The sequence below is a fragment of the Chroicocephalus ridibundus genome, chromosome 29, assembly GCF_963924245.1.
Source record: "Chroicocephalus ridibundus chromosome 29, bChrRid1.1, whole genome shotgun sequence".
Classification (NCBI taxonomy): domain Eukaryota; kingdom Metazoa; phylum Chordata; class Aves; order Charadriiformes; family Laridae; genus Chroicocephalus; species Chroicocephalus ridibundus.
In genome coordinates this window covers 915,041-937,592 of record NC_086312.1, presented here as the reverse complement: position 1 = coordinate 937,592, position 22,552 = coordinate 915,041, and the positions used below count along the sequence as shown (strand labels likewise).

Sequence of the window (22,552 nt, the reverse complement as noted above, 5' to 3'; positions counted from 1 at the left end):
AGTGCCACCATACTGGGACCCACTAGCCACCAGAGCATCCCCCAGCCCTGGTGACCAGTACCCACTGGCCACCAGAGCATTCCCTGGCCCCGGTCACCAGTACCACTGTGCCAGGACCCGCTGGCCACCGGAACATCCTGTAGCCCTGGTGGCACCATGGTGGGATCCACTGGCCACCACACCATCCTGCAGCCCCAGTGTCGCCATACTGGCACCTGGTGGCCACCGAGCCATCCCGCAGCCCCAGTGCCGCCATACCGGGACTTGGTGGCCACCAGGCCACCCCGCAGCCCCAGTGCCGCCATACCGGCACCTGGTGGCCACCGAGCCATCCCGCAGCGCCAGTGCTGCCATACCGGGACTTGGTGGCCACCAGGCGATCCCGCAGGCCCGGTACCACCGTCCCTGCCCTCCACCCACTCTCTGGCCAGTCTCTGGCTCCTGAGCAGCCGCTCGGGGCCGGCTCCAAACCTCGGGTCTCTCGGGGCCCCCCTTCCGCCGTCCCTGGCCGCACGGGGGCTAGTTCCCCCCCCCAGAATTGAGCCACCAGCTGGTGCCCAGGGCCCAGCCCCTCCCCTTTATTGCTCTTTTTACTATTATTATTATTAATATTATTATTAATTATTTTTGCACCCATCCGGGTGGTCGGGGACCGCGCCGTTGACAAAGCCGGGCCCGGCCTTAACTTATAAACCATTATTTATAATAAAAGGGCTAGCAGCAGCCGGACCAAGCTTGCCCACCGCCTCGTCTCTCCCGTCGCGGTTGCCCATCGGCACCCAACCTTCCCGCCGGGCCGGGAAAAGGGCTTTGCCCTCACCGAAACGCCGGCTCCGAGCCCGGATTCGTTCCGGCCGCTGACTCAGCGCGGCAGAACAAACGCCAGCTGGGCGCTCCCGGCTCCGGGCGGGAAAGAAGCAGAAACGCTGGCACAAAGGGCAAACTTTAGGCAAAACAGAGGGTGCCGCGGCCGAGGAACCGCGGCTACGACCGCGCCGGCGCACGCCCCGGCCTGCCCGGTGCTCAAGAGGCAGCTCCGGGGTTATTTCTGGGGGGAAAAAGGGTCATTTTATCGCTCAAAACCCGGCTGCGGCGGGGGTTTGGTTTTAAGGGATGGCATCTGGCGTCTGAGAGGTGCCGGGCCATATTGGTGCCGGGATATTTGGCGGATATTCCCGGCCTGGCAAATGCCGCTTCGCCTTTCCCCAGAAAGGCGAGGGAAGGGGAGTTGCCATCTACGGCTCGGGTTTATGACGGTTTTGAGGTGTCGGAATTCAGTTTTATGAGGGTTTTTGAGGAGTGTCGGGGTTCGGTTTTATGATGGGTCTCGGGGTATTGCCGGAGTCAGAGCCGGGTCCAGAAGTCACGGAAGATCCCTGGGGATTATCTCCACCAGGAAGCGTCTGCCGGGAACCCTCAGCAAAATAAAAACCCCTCTCCGCGTCCTTCCTACTGCGTTGACACCACGGTGTTTAATCACCAGCAAAGGTAATTAACAATTCGGGCTTAGCTGAGGCTGCTCACGTGGCACCCAAAAGCCGCTTGGCACCCACCCAACTACTCGGTGCCCACCCAGCCGCTCGCTCGGCACCCAAAACCCACTCAGTGCCCACCCAGCCACTCGCTCGGCACCCAAAACCCACTCGGTGCCCACCCAGACACTCGCTCGGCACCCAAAACCCACTTGGCACCCACTCAACTACTCAGCACCCAAAACCCGCTCAGTGCCCACCCAGCTGCTCACTTTGCACGAACACCCACTTGGCACCCACCCAGCCGCTCGCTCAGCACCCAAAACCCACTCTGTGCCCACCCAGCTGCTCGCTCGGCACCCAAAACCCGCTCAGTGCCCACCCAGCTGCTCGCTCGGCACCCAAAACCCGCTCAGTGCCCACCCAGCCGCTCACTTGGCACCCAAAACCCACTCAGTGCCCACCCAGCCACTCGCTCGGCACCCAAAACCCACTCGGTGCCCACCCAGACGCTCGTTCGGCACCCAAAACCCATATGGCACCCACCCAACTACTCAGCACCCAAAACCTACTCTGTGCCCACCCAGCCGCTCGCTCGGCACCCAAAACCCACTCGGTGCCCACCCAGCCGCTCGCTCGGCACCCAAAACCCGCTCAGTGCCCACCCAGCCGCTCACTTGGCACCCAAAACCCACTCAGTGGCCACCCAGCCACTCGCTCGGCACCCAAAACCCACTCGGTGCCCATCCAGCCGCTCGCTTGGCACCCAAAACCCACTCAGTGCCCACCCAGCCGCCCGCTCGGCACCCAAAACCCACTCAGTGCCCACCCAGCCGCCCGCTCGGCACCCAAAACCCACTCAGTGCCCACCCAGACGCTCGCTTGGCACCCAAAACCCGCTCTGTGCCCACCCAGCCGCTCGCTCGGCACCCAAAACCCACTCTGTGCCCACCCAGACGCTCGCTTGGCACAAAAACCCACTTGGCACCCACTCAGCCGCTCGCTTGGCACCCAAAACCCATATGGCACCCACCCAACTACTCAGCACCCAAAACCTACTCTGTGCCCACCCAGCCACTCGCTCGGCACCCAAAACCCACTCGGTGCCCACCCAGCCACTCCCTTGGCACCCAAAACCCGCTCTGTGCCCACCCAGCCTCTCGTTTGGCACCCAAAAGCCGCTATGTGCCCACCCAGCCGCTCGCTTGGCACAAAAACCCACTTGGCACCCACTCAGCCGTTCACTTGGCACCCAAAACCCACTTTGCACCCACCCAACTACGCAGCACCCACCCAGCCGCTCGCTCGGCACCCAAAACCCACTCAGTGCCCACCCAGCCGCTCGCTCGGCACAAAAACCCACTTGGCACCCACTCAGCCGCTCCCTTGGCACCCAAAACCCACTTTGCACCCACCCAGCCGCTCGCTGAGCGCCCAAAACCCCCTCGGCACCCACCCCGCCGCTTGCTCGGCCCCCAGACACCCCCCCCCGTGCCCCCGCATCCCTCCACCTCCCTCCCGGCTGCGGCGTTTAGTCCCCGAGCCCAGAGTTCGGCGTCGTTAAAACTGCCGAAAACGGGGAAGGACGGGCGTTTCGGGCCGTTTGAAGAGGCGGGAGGGGGCGGGGGCGCGGCGCGTGCCGGGGGAAACCCCGCGTTGGGAGACGGAACCGGAACCGTCAAGAGTTTTGTGTTTTATTGGGCTACATTCAGCTTCCTCCAGGTGCGCTGCCTGAGGGATTCAGGCATACAAAACCCACTCTTTCCCCACTGGTTTGTTTTTCGTTTGTTTGTTTTTTTGTTTTTTTTTTTTTTCTTTTTTCTTTTTTTTTAAAATAAAATCTTCACTTATAAAACCGAAACACTAAAGCATTAAAATACAGAGAGAGAGAGAGAGAGAGAGGGGGAAAAAAAAAAAAAAAAGCCTGGTTTAACTCACTTCACAAAAGCGTTAACAGATGACACATCCCTTTCTCTATTTCAAGCCCTACCGCCCTCACCGCTTCCGCGGCCGGTTTTTAAAATAGAAAAAGGATACTGAAAATTGGATTAACTCCCCCCCAGGAAAAAAAAAAACCAAAACAAAACAAAAAAAAAAAAACAAAACACAACAACCCCCGAAAATAATAATAATAATAATAATAATCCTATTTAGACAAAGTCGTAATGGCAACTAACAAACCATTAAATACGGAGATGCCCAAAAATACAGCTAATTATGGAATTACAGGTACTCAACCATTAGTGACCGGTATCACAAAGAGCACTGCAACATGGAAACGGGGAGAAGGGGGGGGGACTGGGAGGGAAGGGGGGCTTTTTTTTTTTTGTTTGATTTTTTTTTGTTGGTTTTTTTTTTTTTAACCTTTTTTTTTTTTTTTTTTTTTACCGTGAGGGGCTAAAACTGAATCTTCCAAAGGACGGGGGGGGGAGCGGGGACGGTTTTATCTGTACTGGTAATTCATGCTGTGGTCGTTTCTGCCGTAGCCGCCTTGAGACGCTTGGTAGGAACTGGGGGGGCCGCTGTAATTTTGGCCTGAACCGGGAGAGTTGTAGTTGGATTGCGAGGAATATCCGCCTGCCGGGAGGGAGTTGGGGGGGGGGGGTGGAAAAAAGGAGAAAGAAGCCGAATTATAATCGTGGCGTGATGAAAAAAAAAGCTATTTTAGTGCCGAAGGAGAGTTTTTACTAGAATCCGGCACCCGCAGCCGTGCGGGGGCACGGAAAGACGTTGCCGTGGGGAGAAATCTCTAGGCAAGTGTCGTATACTGACCTTGCTTACCTTGGTACGAGGACCCTCCGCCCCCAGAGCCGCCCCCGTAGCCCCCGTGCGAGCCGGTGTTGTAGGATGCGCCTCCCGAATAGTTGTTTCCGCCGCCGCCGCGGCCGCTGTTGCCGCCGTAACCTGGAAGGGACAAGGCGATGAGCGGGACCCATTCTGCCGGCGGCGCAACCGGCAGGTTTTGGTTACCGGGATGGTTTGTTCGTGGCGTAAATGACGGCCGGGGGGGTTCGGAGAGGCAAAGTTTGCCCTCGTTCCTTCTCCCTTGGGCGCTGAAAGCTTCGCCTGTTCGCCCCCCCGAGGCAGAAGGCAAAGGCCGGGGGATGAAGTAAGAAATGGGCAAGGTCAAGTTCATCCTCCCAAAGGCAAGAGCGTCGGCCCGGGGAGGAGACGACCCGACCCCGGGGAGGAGACGACCCGATCCTGGCGTGTTTCCTGGCCGCTTTTGATCTCTTCCGATTGAATCAACTAAATCGGAGCGCTTTGAGCCCTCCGAGTTCGTACAGTCTCGGTTGGGAAGGACCTTAAAGGTCATTCAGTTCCAGCCCCCACCCCAGGCAGGGACACCCCCCACCTCAGAGCCCCCTCCAACCTGGGGTGTCCCCAGGGATGGGGCACCCCCCACCTCTCTGGGCAACCTGGGGGGGGGTCTCCCCACCCTCCCCTAATATTTCCCCCAAATCTCCCCTCTTTGATGCCCTGGCAACGTTCAAGCTCAGGTTGGCCGGGGCTTTGAGCCACCTGGGCTGGGCGGAGACGTCCCTGCTCGTAGAATCATCGAACCGTGGAGCCGTTTGGGTTGGGAGGGACCTTAAAGCCCCCCCAGTGCCACCCCCTGCCCTGGGCAGGGCCACCTCCCACCAGCCCAGGTTGCCCAAAGCCCCGGCCAACCTGGCCTTGGACCCCTCCAGGGATGGGGCAGCCACAGCTTCTCTGGGCAACCTGGGCCAGGGGCTCACCCCCCTCAACATGAAGAATTTCTTCTAATATCTCCCCTAAATCTCCCCTTTTTCAGCTTAAAACCCTTCCCCCTCGTCCCCTGGCTCCACCCCCCGCTAAAACTCATCCCTTTGCGCAGGACCAAGCCTTGCGGAGTGCAAATTTCCTAATTATCTAAAATTTCTGCCCCCCACCCCACCCCCGCCGAGAAACAAGGCGGCACTCACTGAATTTGCTCTCGTAGTTGTAATCGGAGCCCCCGCCGCCCGGCGAGTTGTAGGAGTTGGAGTAAGAGGAATAGTTGCCTTGGCCGTGGTTGTAGCCTTTCTGCTTGCCCTGGGGCGGGCCGTAGTTGCCATACTGGTTTTGGTTGTAGGATTGCTGTTGCTGGCCCTGGTGGGACTGGTAGCCCGAGCCGTAGGAAGGTTTTTGCTGGCCACCGTGTTGCTGTTTCTTGCCCCCGTGTTTGGGAGGAACCGGCGAGTTGTAGTTATCGCCCCCCTGGTAGTAGGAGCCGTAGCCCGAGGAGCCGCCGCCGCCACCTCCGCCGCCGCCCCCCGAGTTGGAGTGGCCGCCGTTGCTGTAGAACTGGCCTAAACGGAGAGAACATCATCAGCGGGGGTTTGGGTTTTTTTGGGGGGTGGGGGGAGGCACAATTTTAACAATTAAGGCTCATAACGGGGAGATTTTCCCCCGGGTTTGGGAGCGGTTTCGCTCTGCGGCTTGAAAAACTCCGCGGAGGTGAAACATCTTGTTTACGGGAGTGGGGAATTGGGGAAAAATGGGGACACGGCCCCTTTTTCCAGCCCCCCCCGGAGCCTCGACGGGCAACACCCAGCCCCCTTTCTCCCCGCGGTTGGAATTCCCAACGCTTCCCACTCCGCTCAGTGCTCTTTAATGCGCGTTACAGCAATTAAGGGTCATCAACACTCTACGGAGATTCCGAATCTGGCGCCGGAACCAGCATTTGAGACAATTGAGCCAGCGGGCGGCAGGCGAGAGGCACGGTAACGGGGAATAAGCTCGTTCCCGTGAACGAGGAATCGTGCCAAGGTCCAGGCGGATTGCTCCGAGGCAGCGAGCCATCCCGACGGATGGATATGACACGGGGAGGCCAGCAGCAAGGATCCGACGGGAAGCGAGGGGCGCACGCGCAGTTTGGCCTCTCTTCCCCCCCAATTCGGGATCCCGGGTTCCCAAAAAACCTCCATCCAAGATACCCACCGAGAGCCCGGATGCGACAGCGCCGGACACAGTCCAGAGTCAAGCCTGGATTTTATTTTTATTTATTAAGAATACTACAGTAACGAGGCTTTTTCCTGCCCAAATTCCTGCGAGTTGAACTTCGGGGCGGTTTTGGCCTTTAAGGGCGAGAGGATTTAATTCTACGGATTAAACACTAAACTTGATTATTTTTATTTTTTTTTTCCAAGGATTAAAAGCCACTAGAATCTAAGTAAAAAGCGGCCGGAAGGGCGCTCCGGGGACGGAGCTACGCCTCCAAGAGAGGGAAAGGTTTGCCCCCTCCGAAAGGGGAGAGAATTTGGTTAAAAAGGAGACAAAAAGAGGAAAATCCGGTGCCTTTCGCTTCCCCAGTTTGGCGCGGAGCTACTGGGAGGACGCGGGGTGATGGCGAACCCCAGCTCAGGCCCGAAATTTGACCCGATTTTGGGTCAAAGGCGCGGGGATTTCTCCCGGAGGGAGGGGCCGCGACCGGCGCCGCCAGAAATCGGCGCTCTCTCTCCCAAGTCGCTATGTCTGAAATTTCCATTTTATCCCAACAATTTCGTATTTAACGACGGAATTTGAGCGCCGTTGGATGGCAGATGAGGAGAATTTCCCCAATTCAAAGCTAAGGAATAAAAATATCCAGCCCGGAGGAGTTACTCCGATACCGAATTGCTTAAAAAAGGGCATTTTTTTCCACCTCTTTCAGGGCAGGAGCGACTCTCCTGGATAAAACCTCACCTCAAATAAGCTTTCTAAAAAACAAAAAATAGGACATTATTATTATTATTTAAAATATCCACTAAACACCTTGGAATTGGTTTGTTTTTTTTTCCTAAAGCTGGTGCTTCGTAGGGTTTTTTTTTTTTGTTTGTTCCTTTCGTTTTTGTTGAGCAATTTTAATTACCGACTCGTTTAATTGTCGAGGCTGACAAGTGAAACCGAATGCAACCGAGCGCAGCTAAAAACAGGCACAAAGACAAGACAATCCGAAAAAAAAAAAGAAAGCAAAAAAAAAAAAAAGTACCGTAGCAAGAATAAAGGACCAAACACTTGGAATTCAGAGATTTGGGGTCTCCACGGGCCAATTGGGGAAAATTCCAGCGGAATTTGAATTCTCCGGGCGATGAATTTTAGGGCTGCGAGCGTTTTTTTTTTTCCAGGCCGGTTGCGCCATCAAGTGCTTTAAGGCCCTTTACGCTTGGCTCGGAAAAAAAAAACCCTTTTTTGGGTTAAACCACCAAATCCACGCGTTTTTCCCCCAAAGTTTTTCACAGGGTGACGCCAGCCCCCGACGCCTGGGGATTTGCGGGATGGGGAAGACGATGACAATCCCGTCAAAGCCCGACTCGGGTTGCGAAAAGGGCGGAGGATTTAATTGGAGCCCACCCCCGTCGCGCGTCCAAAAATCACCGCTGCGCACGCTGGGAAAAGCCGGGCGATATTCCCAGAGGAAAAAAGCCTTCCCGCCACCCTGTGGTTCCAGAGGCGCATAACCCCGCCGCCGGGATTAAAAAGCTGGAATTTCGTACCAAACCCGCCGGAAACGAAGGCAAAAAGGTAGATTAAACGCCCTCCACTTTGGTTTTGTTTTTTTTTTTTTTTCTTTTTTCTTTTTTTTTTAAAAAAAATCAATGCTTTCCATAAAAAGCAAAAAGATGGAATTTTTTTTTTGCCTTTACGCTGAAGAAAGTCGGCTTGGAAATTTGCGCCAAATGCCCAAAAAATCCACAAACTTCAGGGATAACGGGGTCCACCCCCCCACACACACCTCGTCGTCCCTCCCCCCCTCCCCGGCGCGTACATCGCTAAGGATCAAGTTCAAAGGCAAATCCCGATAAAAATTGGCTCAAATCCTGCGGATTAAAGGAGTTTCGGCCAAGCTGCGGTGACGAGCCACGGTTGAGAAACCCAGTGAAGCAACGGGGACACGGCACCAACCACTTGGGGAGTTTGGAGTTGGAGAAAATTGGAGTAAAAAGCTGTGTTTGGGGTTTTTTTGGGTTTTGTTTTTTGTTTGTTTGTTTGTTTTTTTTTTTTTTTATGTGCGCAAGACTTTTTAGATGATCTAGGAAGCCCCAAAATCATGATAGCCGGAGCAGTCTGTGAAAAAGTCACCTACAAAAGGGGGAGAACAGAGCAGAGAAAAAAAAAAAAAAAAAAAAAAAAAAGAATTAGAATTCTTTGGAAGATGGCCAAAATGCGCCCCATTTCGCAAGGCAGGTTTTTTTTTTTTTTTAGATTTCTCTGCTCCTGTCACCCCCCCCGGTGAAGGCTCCTTTTCTCAAGCCCAACGGCTGCGCCTTTTCAGGGGGGAAAGAAAAAAAAAACAAACAAAAATATAATTAAAAAAATCCCATTCCAAAGCGTGGCCGGCAGCTTCACGTGGCTCAAAGCAGAGAAATATAAAATAGTCCCAGTTCGAGAGGAAACGCGAAGAATTCGCGGGTTTAATTTTGTTTTTTTTTTTTAAACGACTCCGCGAGCCCTTATTTTCTTTATTTCTCCTTCCGAAAAGAGGAAATTATTTTAAAAAAAAAATAATAAAAAAGGCACAAAAACCCGGCGCGACCCGCTCCAAGTCTCACACCCCCAGCAGCTCGCTGCTTTTCCGAATTTAAGATGAAAAAAAAAAACCAAACCAAAAACGCAAAACAACCCCCCAAAGCCCAACTTACTATAGCCTGCCGTTGCGGAATTCCCTCCGTATCCGTAACTTCCGTATCCAGCACCTGGATTAGAAGGAAAAAAAAAAAAAAAAAGCTTAACGAAGAGGGAACGGAAGGGGATGAAGGGCTCGCGGTGTGAGACAGGAGGAAACACTGGCGGGGATTGAATCGCAGGTTGGGATTTGGCGGGGAAGGATGAGGACGGTCGGGATTTTGATGGTTTGGGGGAGATTTAACACAAAAAGGGTGAGGACGGTCAGATTTGGGGGAGATTTGGCCTGGGAAGGGTGAGGACCGTCGGAATTTGGGGGAGATACGGCCTGGGAAGGGTGAGGACGGTTGGGATTTGGGGTGGATTTAACATGAAAAGGGTGAGAACGGTCGGAATTTGGGGGAGATACGGCCTGGGAAGGGTGAGGACCGTCGGAATTTGGGGGAGATTTGGCATGGGAAGGGTGAGGACGGTTGGGATTTGGATGACTTGGGATAGATTCGGCATAGAACGGGTGAGGACGGTCGGGATTTGGGGTAGATTTAGCACGGGAAGAATGAGGATGGTCGGAATTTGGATGATTTGGGATAGATTTGGCATAGAACGGGTGAGGACAGTGGGGATTTGGGGTAGATTTAGCCTGGGAAGGGTAGATTTAACCTGAGGATGGTCAGGATTTGGATGGTTTGGGATAGATTTAGCCTGGGAAGGGTGAGGATGGTCAGATTTGGGGGAGATTTGGCCTGGGAAGGGTGAGGACCGTCGGAATTTGGGGGAGATACGGCCTGGGAAGGGTGAGGAGGGTTGGGATTTGGGGTGGATTTAACATGAAAAGGGTGAGAACGGTCGGGACTTGGGGGAGATTTGGCATGGGAAGGGTGAGGACGGTCGGGATTTGGATGACTTGGGATAGATTCGGCATAGAACGTGTGAGGACGGTCGGGATTTGGGGTAGATTTAGCATGGGAAGAATGAGGATGGTCGGAATTTGGATGATTTGGGATAGATTTGGCATAGAACGGGTGAGGACAGTGGGGATTTGGGGTAGATTTAGCCTGGGAAGGGTAGATTTAACCTGAGGATGGTCAGGATTTGGATGGTTTGGGATAGATTTAGCCTGGGAAGGGTGAGGACGGTTGGGATTTGGGGTAGTTTTAACATGAAACGGGCGAGGATGGTCAGGATTTGGGAGAGATTTAGCCTGGAAAGGGTGAGGATGGTCGGGATTTAGGGGAGATTTAACGTGGGAAGGGTGAGGATGGTTGGGATTTGGGTGGTTTGGGGTAATTTGGCATAGAAATAGTGTACGGTCGGGATTTGGGGGAGATTTGGCATGGGAAGGGTGAGGACGGTCGGGGTTCGGATGGTTTGGGGTAGATTTAACATGGGAAGGGGGAGGACGGTCGGGGTTCGGATGGTTTGGGGTAGATTTAACATGGGAAGGGTGAGGACGGTCGGGATTTGGGGGAGATTTAACATGCAAAGGGTGATGATGGTCGGGATTTGGATGGTTTGGGACAGATTTAGCCTGGGAAAGGTGAGGACAGTTGGGATTTGGGGGAAGATTTGGCACAGGAAGTATGAGGACGGTCAGGATTTGGATGATTTCGGGTAGATTTAACACAGAAAAGGTGAGGACAGTGGGGATTTGGGGAAGATTTAACATGGGAAGGGTGAGGACGGTGGGGATTTGGGTGGTTTGGGGAAGATTATCATGAAAAGGGCGAGGACGGGGCAGCGTCTCACCTGCATTCATGTAGCCACCATGGTTGCCGCCGAATCCACCCCGGCCTCTGCCACGGCCGCGCATGTTGCCACCCCGGCCGCGGCCGCGCATGTTGGGTGGGGGGGGCACCTCGTTGTGCATGGGGCCCCCCATGCCGAAGCCTGGGTTGTGCTGCTGCAGGAAGAGAGAGAGAGAGAGTGGGGGGGGGTCAGCCAGCCCTGGCTTCACCACCGCACCCCCGAGGGAACTCCCAAACCAGGCTGGGGGAGGACAGGGCACAAGGGGAGCCCCAGGATGCGGGGGGAGAGGGGAGCCCCCGAATGCTGGCCAAGGGGAGCCCTAGAACAGGGGGGTCAAGGGGAGCCCTAGAATGAGGTGAGCAAGGGGAGCCCCAGAACGGGGGGGTCAAGGGGAGCCCCAGAACACTGGCCAAGGGAGCCCCAGAATGGGGGGGTCAAGGGGGAACCCCAGAATGGAGGGGGCAAGGGGGAGCCCCAGAACAGGGGGGGTTAAGGAGAAACCCTAAAACACTGGCCAAGGCAGCCCTAGAATAGCGGGGGCAAGGGGGAACCCCAGAACAATTGCCAAGGGAGCCCCAGAACAGGGGGGCCAAGGGGAGCCCCAGAATGGAGGGGGGCAAGGGGGAACTCCAGAACGCTGGCCAAGGGAGCCCCAGAACGGGGGGGACCCAAGGGGGAGCCCGTCTTCCCCAAAAGAAAGAGGACCTAAGCCAAAAGCAACAGGGGTGGGCACCAAATTAGGGTAAGTCTCCAAAAAAAAGGCTGTTTTCCGTAAAACTCGTGGGTATTTCTGCTTTCAAGCCCTTCGGCCGTTAGCAGATTCTGGTGGCCCTCCGCACCTTGAATTATTTCCCCCTCCCAAAAAGAGATTAAAAACCACAGAGCAGGAGACAACGGTCCTACAGAACCCTTCGTTAGGCCACAAAGGTGGTAAAAATCGTCAATTTACTTACTTTTACTGCAAACTTGGGCCCCCCCCTCGCTGGGACGGGGGCTCTTTTCTTCTTGTTTTGCTCGATGGCAACCGGAGCATCCGGAAACAGCTTCTCGAGCGCGGCCAGAGCAGCGTAGGCTTTTGCCACCTTTTTATTTGAACCGGCTCCTTGGAATTTCTGTCCGTCAACCTCCACCTTCGGAAGGGATTAAAAAAAAAAATATATAAAAAAAAAAAAATCACAGCGCATGAGTGGGAAGGGCAGGAGCAGCCACTCGGTAAAATGAATCATTTTTGGGTTTTGTTTTTTTTTTATGGTGCCCGCGGACAATTCCAGAGGTTGGGAGTGTTTAAGGTCAGGCTGGACGGGGCTTTGAGCAAACAGCTGCAGAGAAAACCTCCGTCCCCACTAGATGATCTTTAAAGATCCCTTCCAAGCCACGCCATTCCGTGATTTTACGATTTTAAATTCTTCCCAAGCTAGAGACTATCGGAGCGGGGATGAAGGCAGGGAGGGAGGAGCAGGAATCACCTCACCTCCATGACAAAGCGCTTGTCGTGGCTGCCGCCCGTCTCCGAGATCAGTTCGTATTTCAGCCCACGCCGCTTCTCATTCAGCTCCATCACAGGATTCTTGCCGTGTTTTGTCAGAATTGGTCCCTGTTGTTTCACGTTCTGGAAGGAGAGAAGCGGCGGTCAAACTCCCAAGGAAAAAAAAAAAAACCCAACGGGCTCCAAGTTGCTTCTAAAAATATGTATTTGGAAAATATATCTAAGATTAGAAGCTTGGAATAAGTTCGCTGGATGCTTTTACCTTGTAAATTGTATGGTGACAATAATTGAACAGTACAGTACAGCACTGTAGGAACTTGTTGCTAAAAGGCGCTTCCGATGATGTCCTACATCCCAACAACGACGCAGACCCCCGCTGTCCCGTCCCCCCCTGCCTCGGGCTGCGCTCACCTCTGGGGTTTGATCCGAAGGGGGAGACGCAGCAGCGGGTGTGGAGACGGTTTCTACTACGGGAGGAGGAGCGACGACGACGGGTTTCTGTTCCGTTTCCTCTGCCGATTCATCTCCTTTCCCGGATTCTTTGCCTTCCACCCCCGTGGGCAAACCCATATCTTGCAACACCTGGGGGGAAGAAGAGTTGGAGATTACTGAAGAGCTACCTCCAAGAACCTCCAGCTCTAGGCTGCCCGACCCATTTTGGGGTAAATACTCGAGAAGGTTGCTCAAGAACTGCTTTATAAACTCTCTTCCAAGCCCTCAGTGTTCCCCACATCCCGCAGGCACTTCAAGACCTGGGAGTTACGAAGTCCTTCACCGTGCGACCGTCATCCCCATCGATCCGGTCGCCCTTTTTTCAACTTTGACTCAATCCAACTACCTCCTAACGAGAACCCCCGGGTAGGAATTGACCCCCCCCGCAGCTCTCACCTTCACCGCCACGTGCAATTTGGCCGTCTTTTTGGAAGGCCCCGATGCTTCAAACGTGCTGCCATCGATTTCCACGGACATTGTAAAGATGGGAGCATGAACGGGACCAGTCTGAGAGACGAGTTTGTACTGGAGCCCGGGTTTTAGCTGGTTTAGTTTCATCAGTGCATTCATGGCCTGGGGAGGTTCAAGTTTTTCCTCTGAACAGAAAAAAAACCAAAACAAAACACAAAACCCAAATGTTTGCGGATGTTTGTCACCTCTTTAAAAGAAGCAGAACTGCTTTCAGACAAATTCTGATCTGTATTTTCCTCCTTGGGAGAGTTTAAGTCACACCAAGTACAAATCTTACAGCGTTACGCCTTTTTTTATTTAAATTCACACGCTCCATCCCCCGTTATTTACAGCGTCGCCTATGACTGAACCCCTTGCAAGAAACTCTTCCGCAACCTGCCCCCCCCCGCGCCTCGGCCCGAGAACTGCTCCCGCGTCGCCGTTTGTACCTACCTCTCGTTAACTCAATACCTTTTTTCTGAATCTTCTTTTTCTTTTTGCTGGGGGATTTCTCCTCTCCATCCTCCTCCATTGGACGCTTCATTGGGGTGACAGCGTACGTCGTACTGGGAGGAATCTGGACTGTAATCATCGTAACAGACAAAAAAAAAAGATAATCTTAAGTATTCCAGTTTCCAGAAAAAAAAGCAGCAAAAAGCCTTGGAAATGTGGTTTGTGGGGCTTTATTCCCCCCCCCTCCCCCGAGTACCTACCAGTATAGTCAACGGGGTTTTCGTTCTTTGGTTTCTTGGGCATTTTGGAAGGGAGGGGATCCATCCCCAAGACTTTGTGAAGCTGGCCAAAAGCAGCAAGTCTCAGAGCGTGCTAGAAAGACGAAAACACGTGTCACCGGGACGCGCAAGCGGCTCCGCCAATCTCCGTTCCCTGCACAGTTTCAGACGGGAACATTCTACCCACCCCTACACAGAAATTCTCAGCGGTTTAAATAGGACTCTCTGAATTTTTTTTTATTATTAATTTTTTTTTGGAAGTTCAACCCAAAAATACGGGTCACGGTAGCAAGTCACTATTTAAAACCTGATACTTTGCTTCTGGTTGGGCCAAGCTACAAATTCCTTAGCGGTGTGGGACCCATTCGGATTGCTTTTTTTTTTTTTTTTTTTTTTTTAAAAAACTTGGCTAGATATTAAAATTAAGTTAACACCGACCTCCGGGAGGTTACTATACTACCATTAACCAATATGGAAGTTCAGAGTCAGTTGAACTGATTCAAGGTGTTCGTAACATCTGTAGGCAAAACTATACCTGAGCACTCTGTGTGATATCTTCCCTTTGTTGTCTGTCTAGATGCCCAATAGCATCAGTGGCTTCTTTTTCACAAGGATCATAAATACCAGAACCATCTGAAGGCAGGAAACAAGGAAGATATGCAGAGAATTATCCTGGTGTTTTCTAAAGCAACTAAACTAAGTATTCCCTTGGCATCAATCAACACTCCAAGAGCACGGACCGACACGATCCATCCAACGTCCGACATTCTGAAACTCGGCTGGACTATTTTTAAAACACGTACGATTCGCAGCGAAGCTGCTCACGACCACTCTGGGAACCAATTTGACGCTTGTAGGAACTGGTACCTCTCTCTATGAGGGGAGGGTTTGGGGGGAGGGTTTTAAGGTCATGGGTCCGTAGCTCTGAACACACGTGCCCTAAGTGACAGCGCAGTACCCGTGTGCGCCGGGGGGGTCTTGCTGCGCTGCGAATTTTAGGCTGCCCGCAGGGAACCCGCGCCTCGAAGCTTCTGCCGCGTTTTCATTGCGCTTCGAAAGGGGAAAAAATGCAGAGAACCACCTAACCTGGCATGACGATTCCCGAGGCGAGGCATTCAAGAACTCTCCTCAGAGCCTCGCCAGCGCCCATGGGTCTGTTAGCGGTCCCGATGGATTTCTCACACAGCAGCTCCAGAGGCTGAAAGACACGTCGGGAGAAGTGAGAGGAGCAGAGGGAGGGCGCTCGCGCTGCCACGGCAGCTAGAAGTGGCTTCAAGTTCACCAACCGTTTAACCACTCGTGCTGTAGGGATTGTTAATTGATCAAAGAACTCGCACTGCAGCCCTCCGACACGCATCTTTTCAGGGCGGAAGCGTTGTTCGGATGCTATAAAAACTCCCGACTTACGAAAAGAGAACGTGCGCAGGCTGAAGAGAGCTGAACGCCAGCTTGGTAGCAAAACCCAACCCCTCCAAAAAAGAAAAAAACAACCAAGAACGAAACAAAAAGAGGGAAAATTACCCATCCTCTCAGCGGTGCCCAAGTGGGAACCCGAGTACAGAGATCCCGCAGCACTCGGATGACTATGACGCACGACTTCAGCCCGTTAGCCCTGGCCTAGAAGGAGAAGGAAAAGCAGACAGGCAGTCAATAAAAACCCCAAAACTGCTCGCAGACATTCATTTTTTGCGGTGCTACTTTGTTCAAGGGTAAACAGTTATTTCGCATTATCGTCTTATCACCGTACTGTAGAAGGCAACATTACTCTTAACACAAAGCAGCAGCTAGGCATCGTCTACTCTTTAAAAAAAAGGTTCCTGCCGAAAGTTTAACTCGCTTAAGTGCTTCTTTAGCAACTGTCCCGTTGACAGATGCTAAGTTCAGCACGTCTAGCTATCGTCCGCCGCTAAAAAGTAGTTTAAATAGGGGGGAAAAAAAAAAAACAAGAAAAATAATAATAAAAAAAAATAAGTCAGCCCCTTAATAGTTTACAAATTTTCTACTTAAAGACAAATATAAGAACAAAATGCAAACCTGGAACCACTTGGCGTGTCGCAGTGACGCCAAGGCAGCAAGGCATTTCTGCCTGTCCAGAACGTCCGGGGAGTCGTTGACTGATAGCGTTTCTATTCGTGGATGGAATAAGAAGACAAGGCACGGTTTGACCAAGGGGGTTCTGTCAGGCGGAGAGGGGATGAGGCAGTTTTCCTAACGGGCAGCTGGGGCTCCCAAAAGATCCCGCTCTAGATGCCGGACCTGGAAGGTTGGGTCTGCAGCGCTTCGAAATTCAAACTGCAGAGAAGGTGGCCACGGGGGTGGGGGGTGGGGGCAATTAATGGCCAAGGAGGGACTGAAATCTGTTGTGCGAGGAGAAGGGGCGTGAGACTTGATGGGAGAGGACAGAACTCCTTTAAGGATTCAGAGTGGCAGCAAACGAGGCCGGTAATAGGTAAACAAAGGGGAATTTATGAAAATAAACCCCCCCCCCCCACTCTGCGTTTCGCTTTAGCGGAGGAGTTGGAGGGGGTGGAAAAGGGGAGGAAAAGCTTTGCGAGGATCGAGGGAACCCCCTCCGCCCAGAAGGTTCGACTGCCCTGGCCCCAACCCGTGACAGAGAGCGTCCTGTTGGTCAAAGGTCCAGCGTCCCTAAAATTGACAAACTAGAAGGCTTGGTAGACGAGGTCAGATATCAAAACCATAGACAGTCAAAGAGAGAGCACAAAGATATTTTTCCGGTCTGTGCTGCAGCAAAATTGGAAGCTACGGTTTGGAAAAAAAGCCCAAAAAGTTTCTCAAGATCAGGGTTTTAGATAAGGCTAGTGCAGGGCGCGGGCGTTCGAAACCCGCCCGTTCGACAGCGCCGTGCCAACGTTTACGGAGCCCATCGTAATCCAAGTGCCAAAAAAAATAATAAAACAACCGTCCATGAACTGGTATTCCAAAGGGAATTTGAGAGCGAATGGAGAAGCTAACTTTATCCAAAACTCTGCATCACTTTCTGCGATTTCTGAGCTTTAAGCTGATGAAACAGCCCACGGAGGAGACCCCGAGCGCCCGTCATTCTTGCTGCAACACAAACCGCGTGGAACATCCAATTTCACGTACATGCAAGCCATTTAACAAGAAGCCTTCGAGATTTTTTTTTTTCTTTAAAAAAAAAAAAAAAACAACAAACGTATCCGGTTTATATTTTTATGTCACTGTGCAGGCCACTTACGTGGCTAGGTACGAAACAAGATTAATACAACAAGATGACGGATTAGTGAACTAAAGGCCCCCAAAAAAAAAAAACCAAAAAAATCAAATCAATATATTAAAAAAAGGAGCAAAATCCCATCTGAAAGGTGCTACTCAGTTTCGGAAGCTGAGTCCGAATAAAGTGTGATTCTCAGGAGGTCGGTGTCATCTTCCGGAATTTTGAATTTGGACAGAAATTAATTGTGGCCGCTTCGGCTGAAACTGAAGAGCACGCTTTACCAGTGAATTAGCAACGTAAATGTACGGGTTTCCAACCGGCTGGCGGCTGGTTCCAGTTTTCCCTACCTCCAGCTAACTGTTTTTCCATTTCTTCTCTGACTACAGGCGACGTCAAGTGGATGGTCAGCGTCAGCGGCGGCTCTTTTGTGTTCTTAATTACAATCGCGGCATCGCCGACTGACTGGATTATTTCGTATTTGTCTTCAGTAATAGCCTGCAACAGAATTTCACTGCTTAGCCATCGTCTAATTCATTTCCCAGCGATTTGCGACAGCCTTTTCCGACAAAACCCGAGGTCTATAAACAAAACTCTGGCTAATAAAGAGAAGTTCGTTTAACGAGGCCATTCCAGAACAGCGCTGCAAGTCTACAACAATTATTTTTCCAAGATGGAAAAAAGGGTATCAAAACAAACGTCATCGGTGTCTTTTTAACTGTTTAAAAAAAATTTAAAAAAATCTATTTTGCTTGTTCTGCAACAAGCGCACGCAGAGGTTGAAATTCAAACATTTTACTCACAGCGAGCTGGACTCCGAGATTGTCAGCGACTTTCTCCAGGAGATCCGTGGTGGGTTTATCTTTGCACAAAAGAACCAGCTCCAGATCCAAGTCCCCCTTCAATAAAAGGCCTTTCGCCACCAGCCCCACACGCATCACCCCACGCAAGGTCCTGGTTAACTGCTCCGCGGCTTTCTGATCCCTGCGAACACACGGGGCACGGTCAGCACCGCTCCAAGGATTAATTAAGCACAGCCGGGGAAGCGCCAACGCTCGGCCCAAGCGAAGGGACAGATCTGCAACGATTAAACATGATGCGCAACCCCCGCTGACGGATTTACTACACCTGCGCAGGAAAAGTCGCTTAAACCATATGTTAGTTAATTCCTCCTAATTCCGCGGGCAAAGAAAACAACTTTTCCACCTTCAGCGAGCGGATTTTTACTAATTTAATTAAGCCAGTCCTACTATTTCCGACGCCGGTGATGTTCCTTACCCTCCTTCTTTATTTTCCTCTTCTGCCGCCGTCTCCATGGACTCCGTTTCTGGCTGCTCCCCGCTGACTTTTTCTTGCTCATCGATCCAGTCGGACACGGCTTTGAGCGCTCGCTCCGTGTGGGAGACCATGTTCTGAACCGCCTCCAGCTCCTCCTGCGTCGGGTAAACGGCCGAGTGTTTGGCCATCACATGGCGGTCGTCGTTCACGAAAATACGCATGGGACGCTGAAAAAGGGATTTTTTCAAACAATTTTAGAGAGCACCAAAAACGCGGATATTTATCCCGCCAGCTGGAAACCTCCCCCCCAGCCTTACCATTTTTGCTTTCGAACGTCTGTCCAAGCGTTCAAAACGGGCTTATTTAGATTCTTCCACCAAAAAGACTGCACCGATACCACACTTTTCTGGAATCTGAAAGCAACAGAAAGCCAGTTTAGCGACGCCAGCAGGTTGGTCTGTCCTCACAGGCCGGGCGCCGAGTGTACACTGGAACAGAAATAGCCGATTTTGGTTATTGGGGATAATAACAGACATCAGAAGTATGCAAAAAAAAAAAAAAAAAAGTACGAAAGCCAAGTTTTCTGCTCCCAGTGATTTATATTCTTAAGACTTGAATGGTGCCGACGATAACAGCCAAGTTTGTCACCCATCCATCATCCCGACTTGCACGGATTGCCTTCTTTGAGGGCATTAACCGCCCCGTTTTTACCTGCCCAGCAGGTACATTATTTTGGCTCCTTATTCCCATTAAAATCGCCTTTTTCCAAAGCTCCTGCTCACGTTTCTGAAGGTAAAGCCCTCCCCGGAGCAGACCGCACTGGGAAAGTGAACAGTCTCTAAGGGAATATAATTCCACGAGGTAAGGAACTGGGTTGCCATCGCCTGGTTGCCAAGCGAGGCGACAGCTTTCCTTCATTCTTCTAAAGATCTCTTTGCCATATACCGCTTTTCACCCCAAATTCGTTTTACAAGCCTGCTCTTAATTAGGAGCAATAAGAGACAAGTTTGTTAGCTGCACCGAGTCTCTCCCCTTCCTTCATCAGGAGGCAGTCGCACAAACTTCCACCAGCAAATCTGGTTTTGAAGCAAGGGCTCGCAAGTTCTAAAATTCAACGGATGAAGCTGTAATCACAACAGCTTGTTCCCAAAGAAGAAGCCGCTTCCGAAGGGAACAAACCCGCTCCGGTAGCCCTGGCTGGGGCAGGGAACTTCTTTTGTTAGAATCCAAGCGCTTCGGTTCGTCTCTTTTAGCCAAGGGGCCTTTGAGTTGTGTCCCGCAGGACTGATTTCTGCTTGGTGGGAGACGACAGCGTCCCAAGATCGCCTTCGGATGCCAGCAGGCTCCCAGCAAGAACTTCCAAAAACCACATTGCGCCCACCGGGATTGACTCTTTGGCATCAGCAAAGCTGTTTCCCATGGGACCGGTGTAAAAACCAGTGGTTGCTTGGTTTAATGACCGATTCCCAGTCACTAATTTGAATAAATCTTAAATAAAACTCTCGATTTACCCCTCCCTGGAAGCACACAGGGGCAATCCCATTCCCTGGCGTTCCGTGGTAACCCCAGGAATGGCTCAATGGCTCAGTGCCATTGAAAAAGCCTCAGCGAGGCAAAGGAAGAGCCTCGGCACCTGAGGATGACGAAGGTCATCGTGATCCACATCCACCAGCTCCTTCACTTGGTTTTACAGTCAAGACCAGGTCAAAGCTGCCTGGCAACACTACAGCTTTCAAAAACACTGCCAGAGAAAGTCAATCGCACCTCAGTTATTGCAGAGCTCGCCACCAAACCCCACTTCCCTGGGAGACCTTCTGCTCTGGAAGAGTTTCCCTCCAAAGGAAACTGGGATGAAGCTCCATTTTTCCTTTTTTCCCCCCACAAAAACCAGCCCATTCCCATCCTCTCCAGTAACCGCCAGGCACAGCTCGCGACCCCAGCGCTTTGCTTTTTATGCTTTACATCTGACACAAACCGCGAGTAAGCCCGGCCGATCTTAAGTGCAAATTCTCCAAGATACTGCAATAATAATAAGAAAACAAATAATTAACTGCCCAAATACTTAGCGCTTTACTAGAGGGACGCTGTTATAACTCTACAAAATAAAACAAAGGGCCTGGGCAGAAAACAAGACCCCCCTAGGCTGCTTATTTGACAAGCAGAGCTCACGACCTGGAGAATTTTCTAGGATAAAAATCAGGAAAACTTATTTCCTCAAGCCACTGTTGTGGTATGAACTCGGCATGCCACGGTGCAGAAGTACCTTCGATTCCAATCCTGCGAATATTTACACGTGTGCCGACTTCGGTGTTGTTACAAATCCAGATCTAATTGTAATTAAACTCAGATGGAGCAGGGAGAATTAATTATTCCCCAGCTACCTGCAGGAAGCCCCAGGGCATCTGTGCATGTTTGCGGGTGCCAGCCCCCCAAAATGCTCCTTTGGGCTGGACCCCGAAGAACTCGTACGCTCCACACGCAGCTATTTTTCCTAAAGCTGCCTTAATTTCCCTCCAAGCGAGGCAAGATATAAGTTGAAACCCGACCCAGCGAGGCGGCCGCTCCTAGTCAGAAAAGACTACGACAGCCCGAGGAACACGAGCCCCGCTTCCTGCCATTCCTAAAACCGGACGGGATCGCTCTTCTCCAAATCCCCGGAGTTCATGTCTAGGGAGAACCCTGGAGATGATGCTGCAGCACTACCGGACTCACACCTCTTGGTGGGGGTGGGGGCGGAGGAAAGAACCACGAAACAAGTTAAAAACACAAACGCGCTCAATAACGTGCAAATCCTGACGTCGCTCTTGATGCTGAGCATCATTAAAGTTTGAGAAAAGGGGAGAAACTTTTGAAATTCCGCCCTTGTTTTAAGCCTCGCCTGCTCTGCTCTCCCCCTCCTACGATTTCCACTACCAGCTTGATTCCCCCAACAAACTTTCCACTCGCTTCGACTCCTCCGACAGAAGGAGCAGACTCCGAAACGCTTGTTGAGGAGGGGGGGGCGTGGACAAGAAAACGATAAACAGAATGCAAAAGGTTGAAAACTCCTGCCCTAGATGGGGGGGGGGAGGAAAGTTTAAGACATCTTAAGAAGCGTGTTTCATTTTAGATGGTGTCTATGCTTTAAAAAAAAAAAAAAAATAGTTAGCCGTTTTTAATCCGTGTTTTCAGACCGCTGTTACCCGAAGAGGATGCTTGGAGGAGCGCAAAGCCTTGCTTTTTGTTTGGGAAAGGGTGTAAGGACGCGGAGAGCCTCCGTTCCCCATCTCAAGGCTACCTGACGGACCCAGGGCGGCAAACAAAAGCTCTCGGCTTTTGCAAGACACATAATGAGCGGGTTTTGGTTGTGTTTTTTCTTCCCCCAAACCATCCAGAAAGCCAGCGGCTGCAGATAACGGGATGGCTCGGGAAGGAGAGGAGTTGGCAGGAGGGAAGAACCGGGATCAGCCCCCCGGGGGCGGAGGGGGAGGGGGGAAGGCAATAGGAGAGCAGAGCTCGGCCCTGTCCCCAAGAGGGGGGGGATGTAAATCAATTTATATCATTTTAAATCCCACCCCAGGGGATGTTTCCACACACATACACACACACCCGGCGGGCCCCGGGGAGCTGCCGCTTCCCCCAGCTGGGGGGGGGGGGGGGGGGGGGGGCCGTAAGGGGCCTGGACACCCCCCCCTCAAGCACCCCCCCTTACCCCCCCCGGCTCCCCCCCACACCGTCCCGAAGGGGGGAAGGGGCAGACGGGCCGCTGCCGCCATTTGCAAACGCGGCGAGAACAAAGCGGCGGGAAATGGGGGGGGGGGGAGGCCCGGCGCGACCCCCCCCCCCTCAGCGAACCGCCACTCCCTCACCGTGAGGGGGGTACAGGGGGATGGGGGGGTGCGGGTGTGAGATGGGGGAGGGGATACGCTGTGGGGAACCCCCCCCCCCCCCCCCGCCTCAGCCCCTGCTCCCTCCCCCTCAGCCCTCCCCTCACTCACCCCCGGCCCAACGGCCGCCCGCCGCCATTTTGTCTCCACAGCACAATGGGCCGGCAGGGGAGGGGAAGGGGGCCGGGTCACCACCGGCGCGGCCTGCCACCCCCACCCCCCCCCACACC

General features: G+C 52.5%; 2 protein-coding genes across 7 annotated transcripts in view; one reads left to right on the top strand and one right to left on the bottom strand.

Moving 5' to 3' along the window:
* Positions 1-861, top strand: part of QTRT1 (queuine tRNA-ribosyltransferase catalytic subunit 1) — a 3,014-nt gene extending 2,153 nt beyond the window's left edge. Inside the window, exon 3 of the mRNA XM_063318958.1 lies at positions 713-861. Within this exon, the coding sequence (XP_063175028.1) occupies positions 713-861 (149 nt within the window). The remainder of the gene's footprint in view (positions 1-712) is intronic.
* Positions 862-3,855: 2,994 nt separating this feature from the next.
* ILF3 (interleukin enhancer binding factor 3) lies at positions 3,856-22,552 on the bottom strand. Of its 6 annotated transcripts, none has more exons than XM_063319060.1 (20): positions 22,434-22,551; positions 18,774-18,869; positions 18,457-18,683; positions 17,982-18,162; positions 17,529-17,676; positions 16,020-16,111; positions 15,507-15,602; positions 15,072-15,183; positions 14,521-14,618; positions 13,968-14,079; positions 13,708-13,836; positions 13,201-13,400; positions 12,724-12,894; positions 12,298-12,435; positions 11,780-11,956; positions 10,827-10,977; positions 9,098-9,151; positions 5,420-5,785; positions 4,245-4,376; positions 3,856-4,049 (listed from the first exon to the last, which is right to left on the bottom strand). In XM_063319060.1, exons 2-20 carry the CDS (start codon positions 18,774-18,776, stop codon positions 3,916-3,918), a joined length of 2,721 nt encoding a protein of 906 aa, XP_063175130.1. In that variant the 5' UTR covers positions 18,777-18,869; positions 22,434-22,551; the 3' UTR covers positions 3,856-3,915. The 6 variants fall into 6 exon arrangements, with proteins under 6 accessions (XP_063175130.1, XP_063175133.1, XP_063175129.1 ...); XM_063319063.1 differs by having other exon boundaries at positions 13,726-13,836; XM_063319059.1 differs by having other exon boundaries at positions 10,827-10,980; positions 22,434-22,550.